General features: G+C 45.9%; 1 protein-coding gene across 1 annotated transcript; it reads right to left on the minus strand.

The window, feature by feature from the left end:
- Positions 1-6,183: 6,183 nt before the first annotated feature.
- LOC144157628 (uncharacterized) lies at positions 6,184-19,822 on the minus strand. The gene is made up of 5 exons (XM_077688453.1): positions 19,346-19,822; positions 17,715-17,819; positions 17,601-17,618; positions 16,600-16,701; positions 6,184-6,462 (listed from the first exon to the last, which is right to left on the minus strand). The coding sequence occupies exons 1-5, from the start codon at positions 19,422-19,424 to the stop codon at positions 6,224-6,226; spliced, it is 543 nt and encodes a 180-aa protein (XP_077544579.1). The 5' UTR covers positions 19,425-19,822; the 3' UTR covers positions 6,184-6,223.
- Between the last annotated feature and the right edge of the window lie 629 nt (positions 19,823-20,451).

Here is a 20,451-nt window from a genome sequence, read left to right on the forward strand (position 1 = left end):
TAAACAACGCACGCTCCGGATATGCACCTTCGTGTACGCCGCCGTAGCGAAAGCCAATTTGAGGAGAAGGTACTGTATGCCATCCAGGCTGGAGAGGATATCCACACGAACTTTGTGAGCCTCCCGAGCAGTGCCTAACCTCCTAATAAGACATTCCTGATGGTGCAGAAAAATGAATTCGTTGGTTACAGAAAAAAACGTATTCATCCGATACAACTCAAGAGCAACGAAAGAAATAGAATACAGCCGTTTCATTTACTACTGCACGATGCGTGTGCAGTGACACGCTGCTTGGTGCCTAGCATTACACTGTTGAGTCATCATAACAGCATCTAAAAAAATAGTTTATGGAAGCCTTCGCATTTTGAATACTTTTCGAGGAGCTCTGAGCACTGAACCTCGGAAATAAGCGAGAAAGGACGAGTTACATAAGATCTTCTGAGCGATGCTCTAAGAAAGTTTTTCTCTCTCCTCTCCTCGCGTGTTGCAAACTTGTGCGGGATACTGCTTGAAATTATTCAGATGTGTCAGAAGCTGGCAAACTAACTGAATTACTGTAAATGCGCTTTTTAATGCACTCGTGCATCAAAGCGGGTGATTTCTAGGATAGGCACTGTTGCCCCTCACAAGCGGACGACAGATGCGCGAGTGTAGCAGCGGCGCGAGTGTATTGGCGGTGAGATGTTTGAGTGGTGCCCTCTGGCTCTGACGTCGGCTTAGGGACTCGCGCCTCTGTCGTCTGCTCCGCTCCGCTTGTGAGGGGCAGCAGTGCCTTCGCTAGAAATCGCCCGCTTTGATGCTTTAGTGCATTAAAAAGCCTATTTTTAGTAATTCACTTATTTCTATCAGCTTCTGACACACCTGAATAATTTCAAGCTGTACCCCTCAACTTTGCAACACACGAGGAGAGATAGAACAACTTTCTTCAGAGCATCGGTCAGGAGAGCGTGTGTCACTCGTCCTTTTTAGCTTATTCACGAGGTTCAGGGCTCAGAGCTCCTCGATAAGTATTCAAAATACGCAGAATTCCCTCAGTATTTTTGAGATACTCTTATGAAGACTCAAGAGTCCAATGCCCCGTACCAGGCAGCGGGGCCCTACACGCGCTGCGCACAACAGGAAATATAGCCGCTGTCTTCTATCTCTTTCGTTCTTTTTGACTTTTATCTTATGAATGTTTTCTTCTGTGCCCAAGACATTATTTTTCTGCACCGTCACAAACATCCTATAAGTAGATTTGGGGATATTTTGGTGGCTCACAAAGATAGTGTGGATATTTTTTTCTGGCTGTATGACATACGTTTCCTCCTTCACAAACTGGCTTTCGTTATGGCTGCGTGCAAGAAGATGCATATCCGCAGCGTGAGTTGTTTATTCACATGCAAATACAAGGAGAAGGTTTGTGCTACGCCACTGCAACCGCGCCCCAGACGACGTTGTCCAGCTAGATTACCCGAACGTGGCTTTTGTGTTCCGAATTTGTATTGTAACCGTCGTTATCATAACGAACTGACTCCTAACCCCAACAATTATGACATGACTACGGTGTTGAAGGCTTGATATACTCGCTTCGAACGCAATAAATAGTATACGTGCATATATTACAAGAATCAAAACCGATGAATATTGCCAAGCTGTTTATTGTTCTCCAACCCTTCCAGGCGTAGAGAACAAATCCTGGTCTACTTGGGATGGCGTTCTATGAATTGAAGAAAATTACTCTTACGCTCTTCTCCTAGAGTGAGGACCCGGCTCACTAATCCGCTCGACTTTACTATTAAGGAAAGTTTTCTCCTCCTCTTGAGTGCAGTTTTCCTATAACGCATATCTGGCTACTGGGGCGATATGGAAACCGAGATGAAACCGAAATTTCACACCAGGTCTGGTCAAACATAGTCTTACTGTATCTTTACGGTAGACGCGACTCACTTTGCTCAATAAACCTCCATACTGGTTTGAAGCCTGGTATAAAACGAGCATGCGCCTATGCACACAGTAGGTTATCTGGAACTCAGCCTACATTTTTTGCGCGCCATAGTGCATGTCGGCATACTTTCATGCCATGACAACGTAAACTGATGTGATAGAATACTTTCGAGCGTTCGGGAAGGTTGCAAAAACCTTTTTACCTTACAAATGATTGCCTGGAATCGTTATGCATTCTGCCAAAACGGACAGCCCCGAAAAACTGGAGTTTGTTTTGGTCTTGTATTTTCGCTGTTGTCGGTTACTAGCAGTTGGCTGTTACATTTCTTCGAAATATTGCTTCATACCGAAGCTGACGCTTAGCCCCGACTCTTCGCGCTCCGCACAGGACCGGCTTCTCAAGGAATGGGGCGAAGGAGGCAATGCTTGTTCCGTACCGGTATTGAAAGCTATACTTCAACTCACGCCTTGGGCTAGTGTATCTGATTTTAAGTTTATTATTATGATAAAAAGTGACGCACACGCCAAATCTGGTGCGGAGCTAGAAGCATCAGACGTAAACCCAGCGCGAAGAAACAGCAGGTATCGTGAGCCCGACTGAAGCAGACGACAAATGCGAGAGTCCCTAAGCTGATGTCACGGAGGCGCGCTTCGCAGCGCCGCCCGTGGTCGCGCTCAGCGCCATTACCAGACGATACCGGCGCGAGTCCCTAAGCTCATAGAGTTTCATACTAATATATACTAGAGGGAAATCTGGCGCCGCTGTCTAGGGGAGCCGCGCTTCAGCGAGCGTGCCGTCATGTACCCGGCAGGTACGTTCCACTGGTCCTTGGCATGGCTAATGAACAGGCTGAAACGTTGGCTATGGCTGCGAAAAAGCAACAATATTACCGTAGATGGTTGATGAAATTTGTTTTGTTATTATAACATTGAACCTCCAAAATATCAGTAGTTTTTTAGAAGCTTAATGTACGATGAACAAAAAAATTTTACATTTTTTCGTTAATTTTGGCTTCGAGACAAAAAAGAAGCCGTATGACTAGCTAAGCCAAGCAGGCGAGGAACGTCGCTAGCAGCAATGGCGCTGCCCACGGCGGTTCGCGACTGCAGCTACAGATTTCCCTCTAGTATATATTAGTATGACACTCTATGCCTCAGCTGACATCAGAGCCAGGGGGCGCCACTCAAACATCTCACCGCCAATATGCTTAATCGCCGCTCTGCTGACATGCATGTCTGAGCGCGACGTGTTGAAAAGGCAACGCTTAGCTTTAAAGTGGCGCTGGTTACATTGCTGCTCGCAGACGTCAGCGGTGGCGGTATCCGCCGCTTTTTTTTTTCAGTTGGAGAAGTTCCGCGCTTGAAGTCTTGCCTTGTTGGGTGCTTAAAGGATGAACCACTGCTGTTCTGCATGCTCGCGGGCTACGTAGTACTGCCCGCCTGTCACGCATTTTTTTCTCGGGCGCGTGCGCTCATTCCTTACCTTTCGCCGCAACAGTCCGTAGCTAATTAGCAACAGGCATTACCTAAGCGCAAATGAGGCAAGCTTTAGCTGTAGGTGGTGAGGTAGAGAAATACAGTGAGAAAGAAGAAGTAGCAGCTCGGAACCGGGCCTCCAGTTTCTGTTGTCTTCGCCCGTCCCTTTCTTAAAGAAGTACTGACACGAAATTTCAAAACTGAGATAACTGTGTAAAATGCTTCCTTTTTATTAGGAGATATCCTCCAGCAAGTTTCAACAGCAACCCTTCGGCGTAACAAATTTTAAATCCATTTTAACCATCGCCCACACGAGAAAGCCGAGAGCGGGCCGACATGACATTATCTGCTAGTTGCCCCAAAACTGCTGACGTCGGGGCTCCCGTGACGAAGCTGACGCGCTGGCTGTGGTTGGCGAGTGCTGCTCCGGCGCGTGTTCACGCCATGGTTTTTGGACTGACGTTATGCTGCCAGGGGCGCGTGGGGACGGTGAAAACCTCGGCCGGTCTGGGCGAACGCGTGCGCTCGCTCACACACGCGTCTTACTTTAAAAAAAAATCACGCCATATCCACGGAATGAATGATGATAAGTGGGGCGAAGCTCGAGAGGGGGAGATCATCGGTAACCGTAACTCTCCCGTGAAAGTTCGCCCATTACATCATTAAGAAAGACGTAAGACTGTGTGCGTACATTGTACAAATCAACTTTTATTTTCGGAGTCAATGATCCCAGGCCCAGACCTGGTGAAAGACCCCGCGCCATCGAGGACTACCCCGCACCTCCACCACAATTTGTCACGTAGGATGTGACACAACGGTAAAGAAAGAACTTTTATTTAGGGCGAACTTGTGCCCGAACAAGACGAGAGGAAACGAGCAAAGGTCCTTGCGTCTCATTCCATCTCCGAGAACGACTGCCTGCGTTCGTGGCGTGATCTCTTGCGTGATCTCCCCCTCGCAGTGCACGTGCGCTCGCGCCTCCGTTGGCGAACACAGACAAGCTCGCGCTCCCGGTGCCGAGTTTGCGCTGCCGGTTGCAGCCGGTTCTTGCGCGTGCAACGCGGCCCACTTTGCGACATCTCCGAAAGCATGCGGCGGTCACGTACCACGAGACACAAGGGATGGACAGACCCATGGCTTTAGGAGCTTCGCCCCTAAAAAACGATGTCTTTCCTGGATATGTACCCTTGATATGCGCTGGGTATATTCTGCAGCAGCGTTTTGTTGTCGGGCCACTTGTATTAATCCCAAAGACAGGCACTTAGAAACTGACTAGGCATACTTTACAAGACCCCGCGTGAGTAGGATATCGATTATTGCTCTTTATTGCTTGCAACGACGCATGCTTTCAACAGGATAGCTTCCTGGAACTCAGAAGTACAGGGTATACAGTCGCCACTGGCGGTTGCGAGCGGAAATATAACCAGCGCCATTGTGCAGCCACGCACTGCTTCTGTCACGCCCAGTCAGACACACAAGCAGAGCGGTGATTAACTATACCATATAAGGTTGCAGGTGCTGTGCGCACGCATTCCTGGAACGCCGCTTGCTGGTTCCCGTAGTAGTTCCCAGTAGGCGCCGCGATGCAGCTAGGCCACATCTCCCGTCCTCCGTTCACTCCTGCGGGGACCTGTACAATGCGTTTCCGAGGGAAGTCAATGGCAGCAGGCATTTCAGCCAACAGACCAGTTGAAAATAAATTACCTGGCCCTGGATTGCTTCTCTGAAAACCTCGTTGAAAGATTGCCGTCATAGTGCGGCCCTGCGGCTAACTCCCTGTTCAGTCTTGTCTCTTTCCCTCCAAACCGTCACGCTTTTCCTCTTTTTCTCAATCTCCATCCATCACTAATGCAACAGATGTTTCGTCAAAGCAAAAGTAAGACCGGCGCTGCGCCACACGCGCTCTCACCCCTCCCTGTGTAACAGTCTTCCCGCTCGCTTTGAGGTCTTGCTGCGTTGTCTTCGTGCCGGAGTGGCCCTCTACCCTACGTTAACCCGATCGTGGCGACCACTGTACCATGCCCTTGTAACAAATATCCCTTCTTTACGTCTACTGTAGAAGACGCTGACCCCCCCTCCCTACGCTCATTAATGCAGGTACCCTTCCCTGTACGCAGTGAGATCTCGACACCTTCGAGTTAGACGCGTCCATCCTGTGAGACCCGCAACCTCCGGAGTTGGCTTTGGGGCGCTACCGTTACTCTCTTCTTGCCGTCCTCTGGGATACAGGAGCAAACGAGTATGTGTAAGTCCATGTTAATTTTCCAAAGGGCACATTATCGTGAAAAAATTCAATAATTATTTTTACACGTACGCATTGCACGCGCGCCAACTGCTTGGAAAGCGCGCGTCTTTTTCTTTATTGAATGTTTTTAGTTCTGCTTGTATGAGCGCAACATGTGTTTAAATAATTCCTCGTTCCTTGGGCGGCTTCGAAACCGTTTTAAATGCGCTCTTGTTTGTTTGCTATATCAAACTTAAATGAACGTGCATTTCTAATTAAACGAATGTCTGCTCTCACGGGTCTGTACTTACACACAGACTAAAATACGCCTCAGGTTTCCTCTGCGTTGAACAACGTGAGCACGTGCGAGGCATTACAGAAATAGGTTTGCAGCACAGCAAGGACACTGCCAATGCACGGCCAATCTTTTTTCTGGTGGAAAATGGTATAGTCGGGTAATAAACAGAGCGAGAGAGCGAAAATTTCGCGCTGAGTAACGCAAGAAAGACCATTTTCTTTATACGCCCACCGCTGCTCGATGAACACACGACTCAGGCTTTAAAGCAAACCACGTCAGGTAGCAAACGCTGCCGCCTTTTAATAGGAATAGGTGCTGCTGCTGAGCAGGGCGAAGGGCACGCCGTCCTTGCCCGTGCAGATGCAGACCGCCTTGCAGCCGGCGTCCAGCTGTATGACGTAGCAGTCACGTGGGCACACCCGCGGAGGACACTCTTCGCACTGGCAAACCGGGCAGCTGCCGCGAGCCAGCCGACGCGTGCAGGCCTCGTTCGCCTTGGGCTGGCACGAGAAGCGACCGGTCGCCTGACTGCAGGGCGCTAAAAGAGTTCGAAGCGAATAAATAACATGTAACATACTACGGCGCCACTGTAGGGAAATAAGCAGCCTCAAATGCGAACAGAGACTAGCTTTATTACTACTAAGAATAATAGATGCTCCTTATGGTAGTGAGTCCTTCCGAATCTCCGCGGTTGTCAAACTCCTTACGCAGACTAAGAAATGGCTGATACGGCGCTCGTCGCGTGGTTTTAATGGCTACCTCAGCGTGCAGGAAACGCTTGCATTCTGTAGGGGCTCAATTATCTGTGGAGAAATTTGAAATGCAAGAAATTGCTATTTATCAATCTATGTAGACAGTTACGCGCGCAGTTGGCTTATTACCGGAGGGTGTTCCCTGTCATCGGGACTGTGAGGGGGCATTGCCTGAAATAATAACACTATGTATTTAGGGGGTCAATATAAACAAATACGCACAGATAGAAATCACAGAAAGGGCCCAAACACTTACCCACACTGCATAAGGCGTGCTGCAATCATATAACTCTTCGAACAACACAGTGCGCTGCCTACTCGACCGTAGTTCGCTCGTCATTGAGAACCGATATTTTTAAGCTTCAGGGTGTTCGCCAAGAATCGCACAAGGGAAAGCGGTAATGCCTTACATTTGCTAAAAACAAGTACTTGATGAACGAAACCGCAAAAGTTAGTCTAACCCATCGGGATCACTGTGAATAAGGCAAAAAAAAAAATACTGAAAAACAAACAACGCCAAAATAACTTCTCCAAAAAGCACCAACAGCGTCAAGCCTTTTATTTTCTCCAAAATGCGCAATTTGCAAAGTGATGGCCTATATTTATTATAATACCTCAAATGCTCATCATCTAGAAGAAAGAGAACAGAATAGAAAATGCAAGAAACCGCAACAAAATGTCGTCCAATAATCCCCAACGCCTACTAAAAGCGACTGAAAGTCAATCCATGGCGCAACTCTTATCGAAATCTGACAACAAAATGGCACAGATATTTGAAAAAAACTGCATACCTAATTCGATTGATTGATTGATTGATTGATTGACTGATTGATTGACTGATTGATTGGTTGACTGATTGATTGTAGCGTTTAACGCGCCGACGCAACGCCGGCGATGAGGCGCGCCCTAGTGGAGGGCTCCGGATTAATTTTGAGCACCTGGGGATCTTTAACGTGCGCCGAAATCTCGTACACACGGGCGTTTTCGCTTTCGCCTCCATCAGAAAAGTGACCGCCACGGCCGGGAATTGAACCTGCGACCTCACGCTCAGCAGCACAACGCCTTAGCCACTGAGCCACCGCGGCGGTAGCCTACCTAATTCATTTCATTTCATTTCATTTATTTCCACCTTAAAGGCCCGAGAGCATTACATAAGTTGTGCTCTTGGGCGAGGTATACAGCTTATGAACAACAAACAAGGGTAAGCAAAAAGGAAGGCAAAAATAATTGCAAGATTACAGAGGTAAAACACAACTCGTAGTGGGGAACAGCATTACACATGTTTTAAACACAGTTTAATGACAGAAGTACTGGTAGCGTAGCAATCAATTTGACGGTTTAGCTTGTCACGAAATGTTTTTAGGTTACTACATGAGGCGATATCATCCGGCAATGTATTTCACATCGCTACAGCATGAGGAAAGAAGGAAGAGTTCATTGATGACGTATGGCAGTTGATTCGGGCACGGGATGATTGGGGTTCAAACGGAATGACTTTCGTTGCCGCGGTATCAATAAAGCTTGTGTTGTTTCAGGAGGGGAATAGAAAATTCGCAGGCATTCTCAGACGCTTTCCTTCATTTAGAATACTTTAAAACACGAAATCTTTCGTATAAAACAAACTTCTATTTTGTCGTCATGGCAGTACGCATAATTCGATGCGTACTTTCGTAAGTAGTTCCTAAAGAGGAAAAAAAAGAAGCTCGAGGCTACACCACCCCCCCCCCACGATACGGAAACAATTCTGCATGTGAGCTGACTGGTTAGCATTCATACCGAGTTTTGAGCCAGTAAGTTTATTTTAGAAAAGTCGAAATAATAGAGGGAACTTTTAAAATCGCTATTTGTCAGAACTAGTTGGCTTCTGTTGACTTTTATAATACATGTAGATTACAACCACATTTGTATTCTCCAATTTATGGAACGTAGTCCCAATCGTTTCACGGAGTGCGCAGAAGGTAGCGCATCTCTAGCATGCAGAAGTTTGTATGTGGTCTCTACAGTTTGTTTTACCGCCCTGCACACCAATGCTTGGTGTATCTTTGCCGTACAACTTCGTTTCGTCAGGTGTCGGTTACCCAGGACGTGCTGTCGAACAAGCCCATCAAGCCATGTGCAGTAGGCCCGCAACGGACGCAAGCCCTGTGGCGCGGAAGCAGACGACCAATTCAGCCGGAATGCGCCCGCCGTGCTGCAAGCCATGAGGGAAAGCACCGGCGCGTAGGAAACGCTAGGCAATAGTGCCCATTGGCAGCGCCATCTACACCATTCTCTGCGAGTGAGGGACATTAGGGCACGGCCGGGATAGAGCGGCGGCGCGCGCGCGTTGCACGCCTGCCCTCTAGCGCGGCTGTGATAAATGAGGACTCACCTGATCGCATTCCCATTGGACTTTATTTACCTAATTAACTAATTCACTAATACTTAAGTAATTCATGATCCACGGGCTCAAAATTCATCGTGTGGAAATACAATTTTTTACAGGTGCATATAAATGTTCCAAATGGCCCAGTCTGCTTCTTTTATGAATATATCAATTCTTTACAGATATAAAAATTAAGCGAGAAACACATTTTAGTTCGTCCAGCACTCACTAGAGGGCACTAGCTTTCTAGAAAGCGAGAGTTTTGTTTATTTATTTCAGTAAGGACGTGACATATTTCCAAACAAGTAAAGTAGGCCGTTTGTAGCATTTTCGTTGATCTGCAATGCTTTTTCTATTGGTGCATGATGGTCTTTAAGCCCGTGGGTCCTGAAGTAGTAAGTGCCATAGAAATGTTAGCAGCTGAGTCCCCTTAAAGGGGCCATATAGACAAAATGCAAGTCTCGGTTCATTCAATAACTTGCCTCGTTAGAATCTGCTGTCACCACTTTTAACGTAAACGTGGCTCAAATAAGCTATATAATTCGGAAAAAAGGGAATGGCCATGCGACCCACTAGCTCGTTTCCCGCCACTGAACCTATGATATCATACCAGCCAGCTCCGCGATTGCCGTAGGCCGGAAAATAGAAACGCAAATTAGGCAAAGCTTATAAGCTTGCCGAGTGAGCGATTTCCGCTTACATGTGGTCCACATTCTTTTTAAAGCAGTAAGAATGGTGGGACCGACAGTGGAAGTTACGAAACCACACGTAAACATAGAAGTACCGATGTGTACTGCTGTTGGTACTGCGCGCACTATGCTTGGTTTAGCTGCACAGCACTGCGGTGCTTTGGGGTTGTCTCAGGCGACACTGGCCGATTCACCCAAGCGATGCTGTCTTACGTGACCATATTTGTCTGGCGAGAACCATGTTTCACGAAACGATTATTTTCTCCATGAACAAAAACAAGCCAGGGGTGGTATTCCAGAAGGGCCGAGTTTGAGCGAAATTCGGGCAAGGCGGATTTGTGGTGGTAATAATAAGCTCATGATATTATTTCGGGTGTGGTTGAAACGCTTTAAAAATGCGATTCATGATATTTGGTGATTATTGAGGTGACGTAATCGTTCCAGGACAGCGCGCTCCAAGGATACGAGACTAGGGCGTGACACATCTTTCAGAGCTGCACTGGGAATACCCTCAAGCGAAGTAGCAAACATAATTCAGTGAAAGAACAGAACACCGAGAAAAGCGGATCGCCTTGTGCCGGGCGTGGCCAACAGCCAGGCAGAGGATTTCAAAGCAGCAGTGGGGTTATGTAGTTTATGCTAGAGAATGAGTATTGCAGATTGATTTCAGATGGTGCTGCACTATCTCTACTTTCATAACACAAGGAGCTGGAAACTCGGGAGTAAGCCGAACTCGGACCTCCTGGAATAGTACCCCAGGTTTAACTTCGGTAGCAAACAAGCAAAAGCAGAAAACGCATTGCCGCGCTTTGGTGGCGCCATCTAGGTTGACTAACAGTAAGCAAATCCCCGCTCCACACCAAGTTTAGTTCAAAGACCTGCTCTTAAGATGCTAATGCAAACGTCGTTCAAACACACGTTCTGGCGCGAGAATCAAAATTTTAGCTTTAATTTAATAATATCGCAGTGAATAAAGTATTCCTTGCTTTTGGACAAGCGCTGGGGGCACTTTAGAACATGAAATCGTTCGAATAAAACAAAACTTCTATTTTGTCGTCATGACTCCTGGGACCGTCTTAGATGGCTGACTCGGCGCTCCTGTTTTATCTTGCTCTATGGTTAGGAGAATGTTGTTCAGGCTGAAATCAGCGCTAACTTCTGTTTGCATTTGTGTTGTGCCAAGTGACGTGTCTAGAAACATCAAAATAATTTTATGTATAGCTGACCGTACCGGTCGTTCCCGTTTTTTTGCGTAGAAATCACAAGTTATTCACTGAGCCATATTTTAGGGGCAAACCGCTTAGGGGATGGGGCTGTTTGCATCTCCTGTCGCCGTCTTCGCAGTCGTCGTCGTCGCGTCATGTAGTCACGATGCTAAAACACTGCGATACTCGTTGACGCCTAGCGCTGGAACGCTTAGTAACGCGTACTAAAAAACACCGCGACACTCGCTCACGCCTCGCGCCAGATAGTTTCGCTCTTCAAAGACGATGCACTTATACAGCAAAGCTGTGTACCACAACCCCCAATGGTTTCATATCCGTTGGCTAAAACGCGAAGGCGCCAAGAGTACACTGATACACGGCATGCTTCGCCCCACCCAAGGTTTCACTAGTGAAGATGGCCCGGGATGTTTTTGTTACCCGTTGTAGGAACCAAACATTTTTTCGACTACAGTTGCCGGGCCGTAATTATATGGTCAATATGTTTCCAACTAGCAGTCCCGAAGCTCTGTGTTTGATTTACATGTAATCAAAAATTTTTTTATTTTGATTTAAAATCGAAACTGGTATTCTCAGTTCGCGGTCAGCCATATTATGGTATTATGTACTTACAACATGGCTACTCAGCTGTTTTTTATAATAGGACAATAACAACTCTTTTCGAGTGCCTGAATGAACTCCGCGGAAATATCAGCAACTCCGTTTTTACTTTGATTGAGTACTGAAGGTAGTCTTTTGTTTATTGTGTTTCACACAGCTGAAGTTTTTACGTAAGTGTTGCCCTCCCTGTTGATATCATAAAATTTGCTCAACACTATATACGTTTAGTTGTGACAATGTTTTGTTGAGCGAACCTTACGTTAAGCAGCTACACTGGCAGCGGCCGAAGTGGTGCCTCTGTTCCAAAGCGTTAGCCGGAAGCTTAAAAAACGAGCAGGGAAGGGAGAGTTACATTTGCCACACCCGTTAATATGCTCAGCATCTGTGTACACGTGTGATATTTAGCTCATTTGTTCCTACTCTAGCCGCCCAACCCTGAGGAAGAGGAGCCCATTCCCAATTTTCGCAATCTCTTTCAGGGCATCATTTCATTGTAACTTTTTTATGTGCTTTGTATTTCTATGTTTACTGATTTATCGGCATCATTCGTGAACCGTCCCAAAGCGAGCACATTGGCAACACATATGCAGAGCTGAGTGCACAGCCGGGAACAGCGCAATAACGGCTGTGGAAAAGATAAACAGCGAGCGTACTAAATATACAACCTTGATAACATTAACAGATGTCAACTGTAAACTGCAAAACACGCAGCTTTTCACTGGCCTGTAAGATGTATAATAATGTATATGCATCACAGTTGGATATAATACAAAGTGTAAGAGAAACTGATTCAAGTACTTCCTCTATAAAAACTTATGTCATTCACGCGAGCTGAAACAAAATTCTGTCTCACTTTAGACGCTTCTTTGCTTTTTTATTTCTAATTTAAGAAGCAACATCTAAGACTTCTTTTTAGTAGGATTCATTTTGTTTTTGGTGAAATTATCAAGCTTTCAGGCAGAGGCCTCACGATTATTCCGTCATTTCCCACAGCTTTATCTGCAAGTTGTACAGGTCGTGACGGCATGAAAGCGGTGTAATTGAGCGGTTGAGCGTGTTCTGCCACATATAAAACAGTTTCAAGAGCTGCCTTGTAAAAACGTTCACTGTTTACCTTGAGACGAAATTTGCTGCGGCGCGAGCGCACACATGCCAATTTTCAAAACAGCAGTTCATGTCAGAAGGTTGCAGTGGATCTTTAATTAACTAAATGACTAAAGAAACTTGGTGCTTTGTTGCAATAACGTGTGGTATTTCATTACAAAACTACAGAAACACGCGGCGTATGAGACGTAATTTTGGGGCCCATAGGCAAGGTTTGTAGGTTTGGCGATTTGTCGCCAAACTGGCGACTTTTCCAGACTCGTGGCGAGGGAAATTTCAGTGTGGCGACTTTGCTACTTTTTGTCTCTTTCGAGCATTCATGATTTGACATATTTCCAGGCCCTTTCGACGCCCCACTTTTCCCAAAAGGAATCATATCTTACCTGTCAGTGACGGTGTGTGCTCATCAAGCGTCGGTGTATTGTCAGGAGTGCCGCAAGGGTCAGTTTTGGGGCCCCTGCTTTTTCTTATTTTTATAAATGATATCTCTGACAATCTCTCTAGCCGTGTTCGATTGTACGCTGACGATTGCTGCATTTACAATAACATTACCTCTGAAGCGGACACCGTTCAATTGCAGAATGACTTGAACTCTATAGTTTGTTGGTGTGATTCATGGAGAATGACATTAAATGTGTCGAAGTGTAAATTGGTGAGGTTTACGAACAAAAAACAGCCTCGGATTTCAAATTACGTCATGGCCGGGGCTATCTTGCCGGTTGCATCAGAATATAAATATCTAGGGATAATTTTTTCTGCCAACATGTCTTGGAACGCTCATATTAATTACTTAATAAAGGCTAGTCGCGTGCTAAGTGTTTTGAGGCGCAATTTTAGACAGGCACCAACTAAGTTGAAAGAAACACTATACATATCCAATGTGCGTCCCATATTGGAATATGCTTGCAGTGCCTGGGACCCCTCAACAAAATCAATATAGAAGCCCTAGAGCGTCTACAGGCACGAGCAGCACGCTTTGTGGCAAGCAATTATAACTTCACCGTAAGATCAGCTGACATTCGTTCAGGATTACAATGGCCTCTGTTAGCTGACCGGCGAAAATACCTACGACTGTCCCTATTTTACAGCATATTCATGAACAGAACAGGCATCGACAAGGATCAGTATATACGACCACCTACCTATGTGTCACCCCGTACTGACCATTCTTTAAAACTGCGTGAATACGCGTCCAGGATCAACGCATTCAAATACGCCTTTTTTCCAAGGACCACGCATGAGTGGAACGGCTTGCCAGAGGAAATTGTCTCTGCGCCTCCCTCATCTTTTGTTAGAAATTTGCACAATTTTTTGTTGAACTAATCCCTACTGTACATTTCTGATGCGTTCCGTACTAATTGCTTTTTATTTTATTTTATTGCCCTGTGTAACCGATAGCACTCTTCTTTTTTTGCGTTTTTGCTTTGTATTTGCAATGTGATGCCTTATTTATGACAGTGTAAGTCAACACTTTGTTGTTTCAACCATACAGCCTTTTACCCGCAACCATCTTTTGTTATATTGACTGTACTGTATTCCTTTGCTTGTTTTCCCCCCTACAATAATGCCCGTGAGGGCGATGTAGGTACCTATATAAATAATAAATAAATAAAATGAATTTCAGCCGTCGAGGCAAACTGAACAAACAGAACAGAAGGAACTTTTGGGCAGATGACGGGGATCTGGCATAGAATAGGGTCCAACAACTCAGTCGCTGCAACACACCACCGAACAGAGCGACTTACCGGCACAAATCGAAATTGCTCTTTATGATATGCGGCTCCTGATGTGTATGAATAGAATCAAAACTTTCAAGCAACGCCGTAGGTTTAATTAAAGTGTAATGCTTCAGTAGTTTATAGGAGCTTGCGGTTTCATGATGAGTGGTGGCAAGGGCGTCTGACGATGTATGATAGGCCGGGATTACAAAAAGGCAGCAAAAGTTGCAAAGCACGGTGTGCAGCAAGTGCCCGTTCCAAGTCATTCATATTCCTTGAATGTTTTACCTAATATGCATATTTTAGCTTTTTACATGAAAGTGATTTATCCCGGGGTACAACAAGACCTCACCGACGTCATATTCGCCAAGGAAATGAAATCGCCAGAAAAAGTTCTACTTACGCGGCGGCGCTAGGTTTCTAGCCCACGATCACTCTGGCCGCAGCGGGAGGCGTGAGACGCTCTGCCAACTTGGCTATGACTCATGCCTGTTTAGCTGTACGAACGAACGCGCAAATCCTTCCCTACAAGAATCTCCATTGAGATGGTGCTGTCGTCTAGAAGAGGTGAAGCAAAGTATTGCGTTGTGACGCTAATGAGAGCCGATAGTTGGCGCTGCTGCTGCGGCCGCGACTCTGCTTTCGCGTTTCAGAAGTTGAGCTCTTCGCAACTGAACCGTTTGCCGTACGCGCTATGGAGCACGACCGAAGTGGTCGAACCTTCGCTGAAGCGACCCGCTCACCAGATTTCGATCTCCAAGAACACCCACAAGACAGCTGTCGACCCGCAAATCCCGCTCTTCTCGCTACAGCGGGCCGTGAATCTTCCAAACGATTCGCTGACAACCAGTTCGGTTTCGTTCGCACCGTCTTCAAGCCCCTGTGGTTTCAGTCAGATTTACGCAATGCGATCGGTGCATTTAATATCCTGTGTGCAATGTTAATACATCTAACGGGGCCATACCGATGAAATACAAAGAGCGATGTGCAAGAACAAATCGATGGACAATAAACATTCAATTGCTCCTGTGAAGGCACATTTTACTTTCGTGTTACACTGATTTCTAGGAAAAAGGGATCAACCACGTTTTTGCAAGATCATTGGGCCGTTCGGACTGTCGGTTTGTTTCTGAGGAAGTACTGCTCGGCGCTCGGCCAGACGCGCACCGTACCGACAAGGCATGCAAGGCAGGGCTGTTATTTCGGTGCAGTGGTGGCCTGGTAGCGATATTCTAGTTGAGCGTTGTCTGGACGAACTATAACACATGAACTATATAAGTATGGGCATCTCTTGTATATAGCCATTCCATAATTTCTCCGCCTCCACGCTCTTCACCTTGCTTGTTGTTGTTGTTGTTGATCCTGATAATTAATGGCACATACCCAATCAGGGGATCGGCCAATCAACAGAGGATGGTAAAAATGAATGGAATTCTTATCAAATCACGAGACGCCTAGGAAAAACAATTTAGATCAGTCGGTTTTGAAAAAAAAAACTGGATCATCATTCCTTCATCTCTTTCATCTTCTATCCACGATCTTTCTTGCCCTTCCCCTTCCCACACACACAATAGCTGTCCAGAACTAACAAGATCATACCAAGTTTTCTGTTCTTTTTTCATTTCAATAAAACTGCTATCTTTATCTTTTTTGTGTGTAGTAGTCAACCGGTGCCACGTTCCCGCTCCACCGCAAACCAATAAATTTGTTATACGTTATCCTACTTCGCAGAATTTCAGGTTTTTTTTTTCCGCGAAGGTAATCAGAAAGTACTTACTAGTGTCGCCTTGCTGAAAATTGCAACTTTTGTGGCTCCTTTTGAAACATTAACTTTATGGCGGGGACTTTTTTGGCTAGTTTGGGCAATTTCCCGGTGGCTTTTCCTTCTGAGCACCTGGCAACCTTGCCCATAGGTATTAGCGACGAGGCAGCTGAGCATCGGTGGGGCTCACGACTATGCCGCAATCGCTTTGCTGGGTTCGTGCTTTTCCGCCGGGAAACAAGTTATGACATCACCCCGGTTCTCGTCCGGGACATGTAGCCGGTTGCATATCATGCGTGGGAGTGCTGTAGTGATTTGCGGTTGCTCTATTGTGTACGGGGAATGAAAAAAAAGCAAGAAGGCGTCTTTTCCGAAGCCCGTCTTTACACACATTACCTCGAACAGAGTATTGCCCATCGTTTTCCCCTTGTTGATGCCGGGAGGAAAAAGAGTATCACTCACTGTCGCAGTTGCACGAGAAGCAGTCGCCAGTCGTGTCCGGCACACAGAAACGCCCCTCGTCGCACGGTTTGATGCGAATGGGACAGCCCTGGGGCAGAGACACTGCGCACGCGCAAAGGAGCGCACAAAATAGCACAGAGAAATGAGCGAGGCGTTAGGTGCTACTACTGCAGAAGCTTAAGCGACTAGTCAAGGGGAGGAGGAGAAAAGCTAAAGGAAAGGCCGAGAGGTTATCCAGGCATAGAGCCCGGATTGCTTGTTGTAAAAAAGAAATGGGGGAACATACATTTCTGGAAACATATGTGTGAATAAATCTGAAGAAGAAAACGCCTTTTCTTGCATTTTTCTATTGCACATCAGGAATAATTTAGTGTTTCTTTTGTTGGGATTCTACGCAGCATTTCCTGAGATTTTCTCAATATACCATTCGGAAAAATTCAAGCGCAGTCGTCAAGTGGTCATAATTTGCTGTGCCTTCCGTAAAGAAAAGAGCTCATAACCTCTGGAAATGCTCATTAGATTTGGCAGCTGCATTTCTATGCCATTATTCGAATGTTGTTGCGTTAATCAGTGAAACGACATTAGCAATGATCTTACGTTCAATATTGCAATACAATCACGTCCATTATGATGATGTGTCAGCGAAATAGTAGCGCTGCGATGCATCACGTCGTGGGTTCAACGTTCGACTATGGCGGCCGCCATCATCGTGTTGCCTGAGTTTTCATCCGCTTGTTACTGCTTGGACGAATCTGTCTGCTGTACACCAAACCTTTTTTGTCGATATACGAGAACAGCCATTTAGGAACCAAGATGGAATTTTTATGATGTGACGGCTTTTATAACTCTGCAGAGCTGAAGAGCACTCATAATTTGCACTTTTAGACTGCGATCACGGGCCCTTGTCCGGGCGCCTACAGCAACTTTGTCTTTATAAAAACTTTAATTACAATGCGAGCCAATGAAAAGCCAATATCAGGATTACAGTAGTAAGAACTTACCATTTCCCACAGGGTCATCTGAAAAAAAAAAAGCCGGAAAATAAGTGTGTGAATAGTTCTGCCCTTTGTTTATCTACTGTATTTTAAACGGAATCTATTTGAACTTCGGCTCACAGCAGTCGCAATGGCTCTTGCAACCCTTTTCGGACGTCCTGCACTCGTAGCCAACGGGGCAGCCAAACGACACGTCTTTACATGCTGGCTTTATATGGACACCTCCTGGAATGAAAAGCGCATTTTCAGACAGAAAACGAACCTGTTTTAGAGCAATTCGATACGACCCACACTGCACATTTTTGGCACGAGCATGCAGAAGTGCGAGGAACAACCTTTCGCCCGTATAAACGGCTACCGCAGTGCTTGTCAGGACGTGCTCGTTGTTGCGCGAAACTCCATAATACACACTTACGTTTCTGTTTTAGTAAGAAATGCTCAAAATATTCGGGTGTGGTTTTTTCCCATTATCACACGTTTACACTCGCACATGAACAAGAAACTATCTGGCAAATAGCTGAAGTTTATTTCAAGCCCGGCAAGGGAATATAATACTCAAGCTACAGGCCCGAAAACGCTGCACACAGTTGCATAACGGTTATAGTTGAAAGCAGCTGTGTCTGAAGCCTGGTAGTGGAGGGTAAGCCCGATTAAAGATGCATTTACGTAGGCCTGCGGAAATGTACGGGAACTGTAGAAGTTCTGCTTTATTTAGGCAGTTGCAGTTTAAAAAATGCGTTTCCCTACTTCGCTATCGAGTTGCTTGGTTTTGGGCAATAATGCGATGTAGTTGGAATTTCCCTGCATTGGAATTTCCCCGAACGGGGTCGAGACTAAGAGGCAATAAAACTTCCTGGGACAAAAATTAACCGGACGTAGTTTAAAATTGTAAAAAGATAAAAAGATAAAGAAATTGTGAAAATTGTAAAAAACCCGCCCAGCACTTCATTGGTTTTCCAGAGTATATAACACATTACATGGCTAAACCGTCAAACTTCGACGGATAATGACAACTATGTTGCGGAGAAAAGTACTTTTAGTAGTACCCTTCCGTGCACTGCCTCCACTTACGTGGACCGCTAAAATTAAAAAGGGGTTCAATCACCTACCACCGGGTATATTTAAATTGGCTGTAAATCTCAATAAGCACAAGGATATAGAAATTTTCTGGGTGAAAGTTGCCAATAATTCGGTTGTGTGTACTCTTTGCGACTTCATTATAGGCTAGCGGTTTCTAATCGCACATCACCCGCCATTTCTACTGATGTGCACGAGCGTAAGCAAACTGCGTAAGCTTTTATTGGCGGCTTGACTGCACTACAGCAGAAAAGTGTGGTATTCCTTAAGTGCTTCCCTGCCTGGCGCCTAGCATCAGCTGCGCGTGCCAAGCTGATGCTGTCAGGCGTCACAATCTGCAACAATCGTTACTCGTACTTACTTTTAAAATTTGCAACGAATCGTTTTTACTATCCTTGGTAAGACTATCATGGGTACGGAACTAAGGTGCAAGGCGCGGCAGAGACAGTAATGCTTAACTCCCAAACGAAAGGCTTAACAAGTTCAATCATAATTTAATCTTAAAACTATCAGTTGGAAAAAAGGTTTGCCGGACAGTCTTATTTAAAATAGCAGGCAGTTTATGTGAATATAGAGTACACTCTACTTCGTTTTTGAAATATTTTTAGAGAATTCAATTGAACTTTGCTTCGAAAAAAAATGCCGTGAAATCAGGCTTTCAATTTAGAACTCACCCTTTTCTGAAGCGAGGCCCCGCGCAAGCAGCACCATGCAGCACGAAACGAACAACCCGACATACGGCGAAAAATCCATTGTACGACGTTGGGTTCCGTTCCGCCAAGCGCCGGCCAAATGGGACAGACTACGCTAACGTTTTTCTCCGACTACAGACACAAACACTGTGCGAGTTAGTTTCTCCTTCCAGTAGAGGCGCCCGCACTTCTACAACCATTCGTGCGCGTGCACGCAGTGCCTTCGAAGAACCGCGTGATCGTGACTGCCCCCCGCCGTCTATGAGCACGTCCCCCAAACAGAATAACAACGATCTAAAAAGGACGTCGAAGGCTGCTTCCGCTCCGGCAGCGCTGCCATCCACCGACGAAGACCCGGTCGTCGGTCAAGGCTTACGCCGCTTCAAGTGAGCGCTACGTGAAGAGGAAAAGGATGCTGTACGCACGAATGTCTGATGACCCGTTGCATGAGTCTTCGGTCTGTTATAGCATGCATTCATATGCAAGCATCCCGCCTCCGCCGTTCCGGAGTAGCGGGGAAGATTATAAGCGGCTAGGCCGTGTGGGGGCGTTCCAAGGTTACGCCTGTCTTTGTCATGGCGTGCAGCTTCGTAGCGTCAAAAGCCAGGAGGTGGATTCACGCTGGGGGTATTTCTGCGCGTTCGTCAGCTGTCAAGTGAATTGTCGCGTCGACAGAGAACAGACGGGTGTTCGTCTAAATGCTTGCGCCGGGACGTCGTTCGCAGGAGACGGAGCGAAAGGTGCTGATGAAGTATTGCGTAGTGTTACATGAAAACGAGTAGAATTGTTGCACGATTTCGTCTTAACCAGAAAAAAAAGTTAATTAAAAATTTGAGGTGACTGTATGCGAAACATAAAACCCCCAGCCGCTTGATTTGAATATACGAATATCTACTTTGTAATCCGAAAATAGCAAATTATTACCGCATTAGCATTGTCGGAATGAAATGTTTTAGCATTAGCAGCTAATTATGATGAAAACAAAAAAATCGCCCACACTGACCAGGTTAGGTTTGCGTATTGCGTTTTCGATTTAGTTGTCAAGGTATGTTGACTTGAATTTCTGTCACTGCCACCTTTTTAAATCA

The sequence above is a fragment of the Haemaphysalis longicornis genome, unplaced genomic scaffold (assembly GCF_048455015.1).
Source record: "Haemaphysalis longicornis isolate Haplotype H1 unplaced genomic scaffold, Haemaphysalis longicornis Haplotype H1 scaffold_10, whole genome shotgun sequence".
NCBI classification, from domain to species: domain Eukaryota; kingdom Metazoa; phylum Arthropoda; class Arachnida; order Ixodida; family Ixodidae; genus Haemaphysalis; species Haemaphysalis longicornis.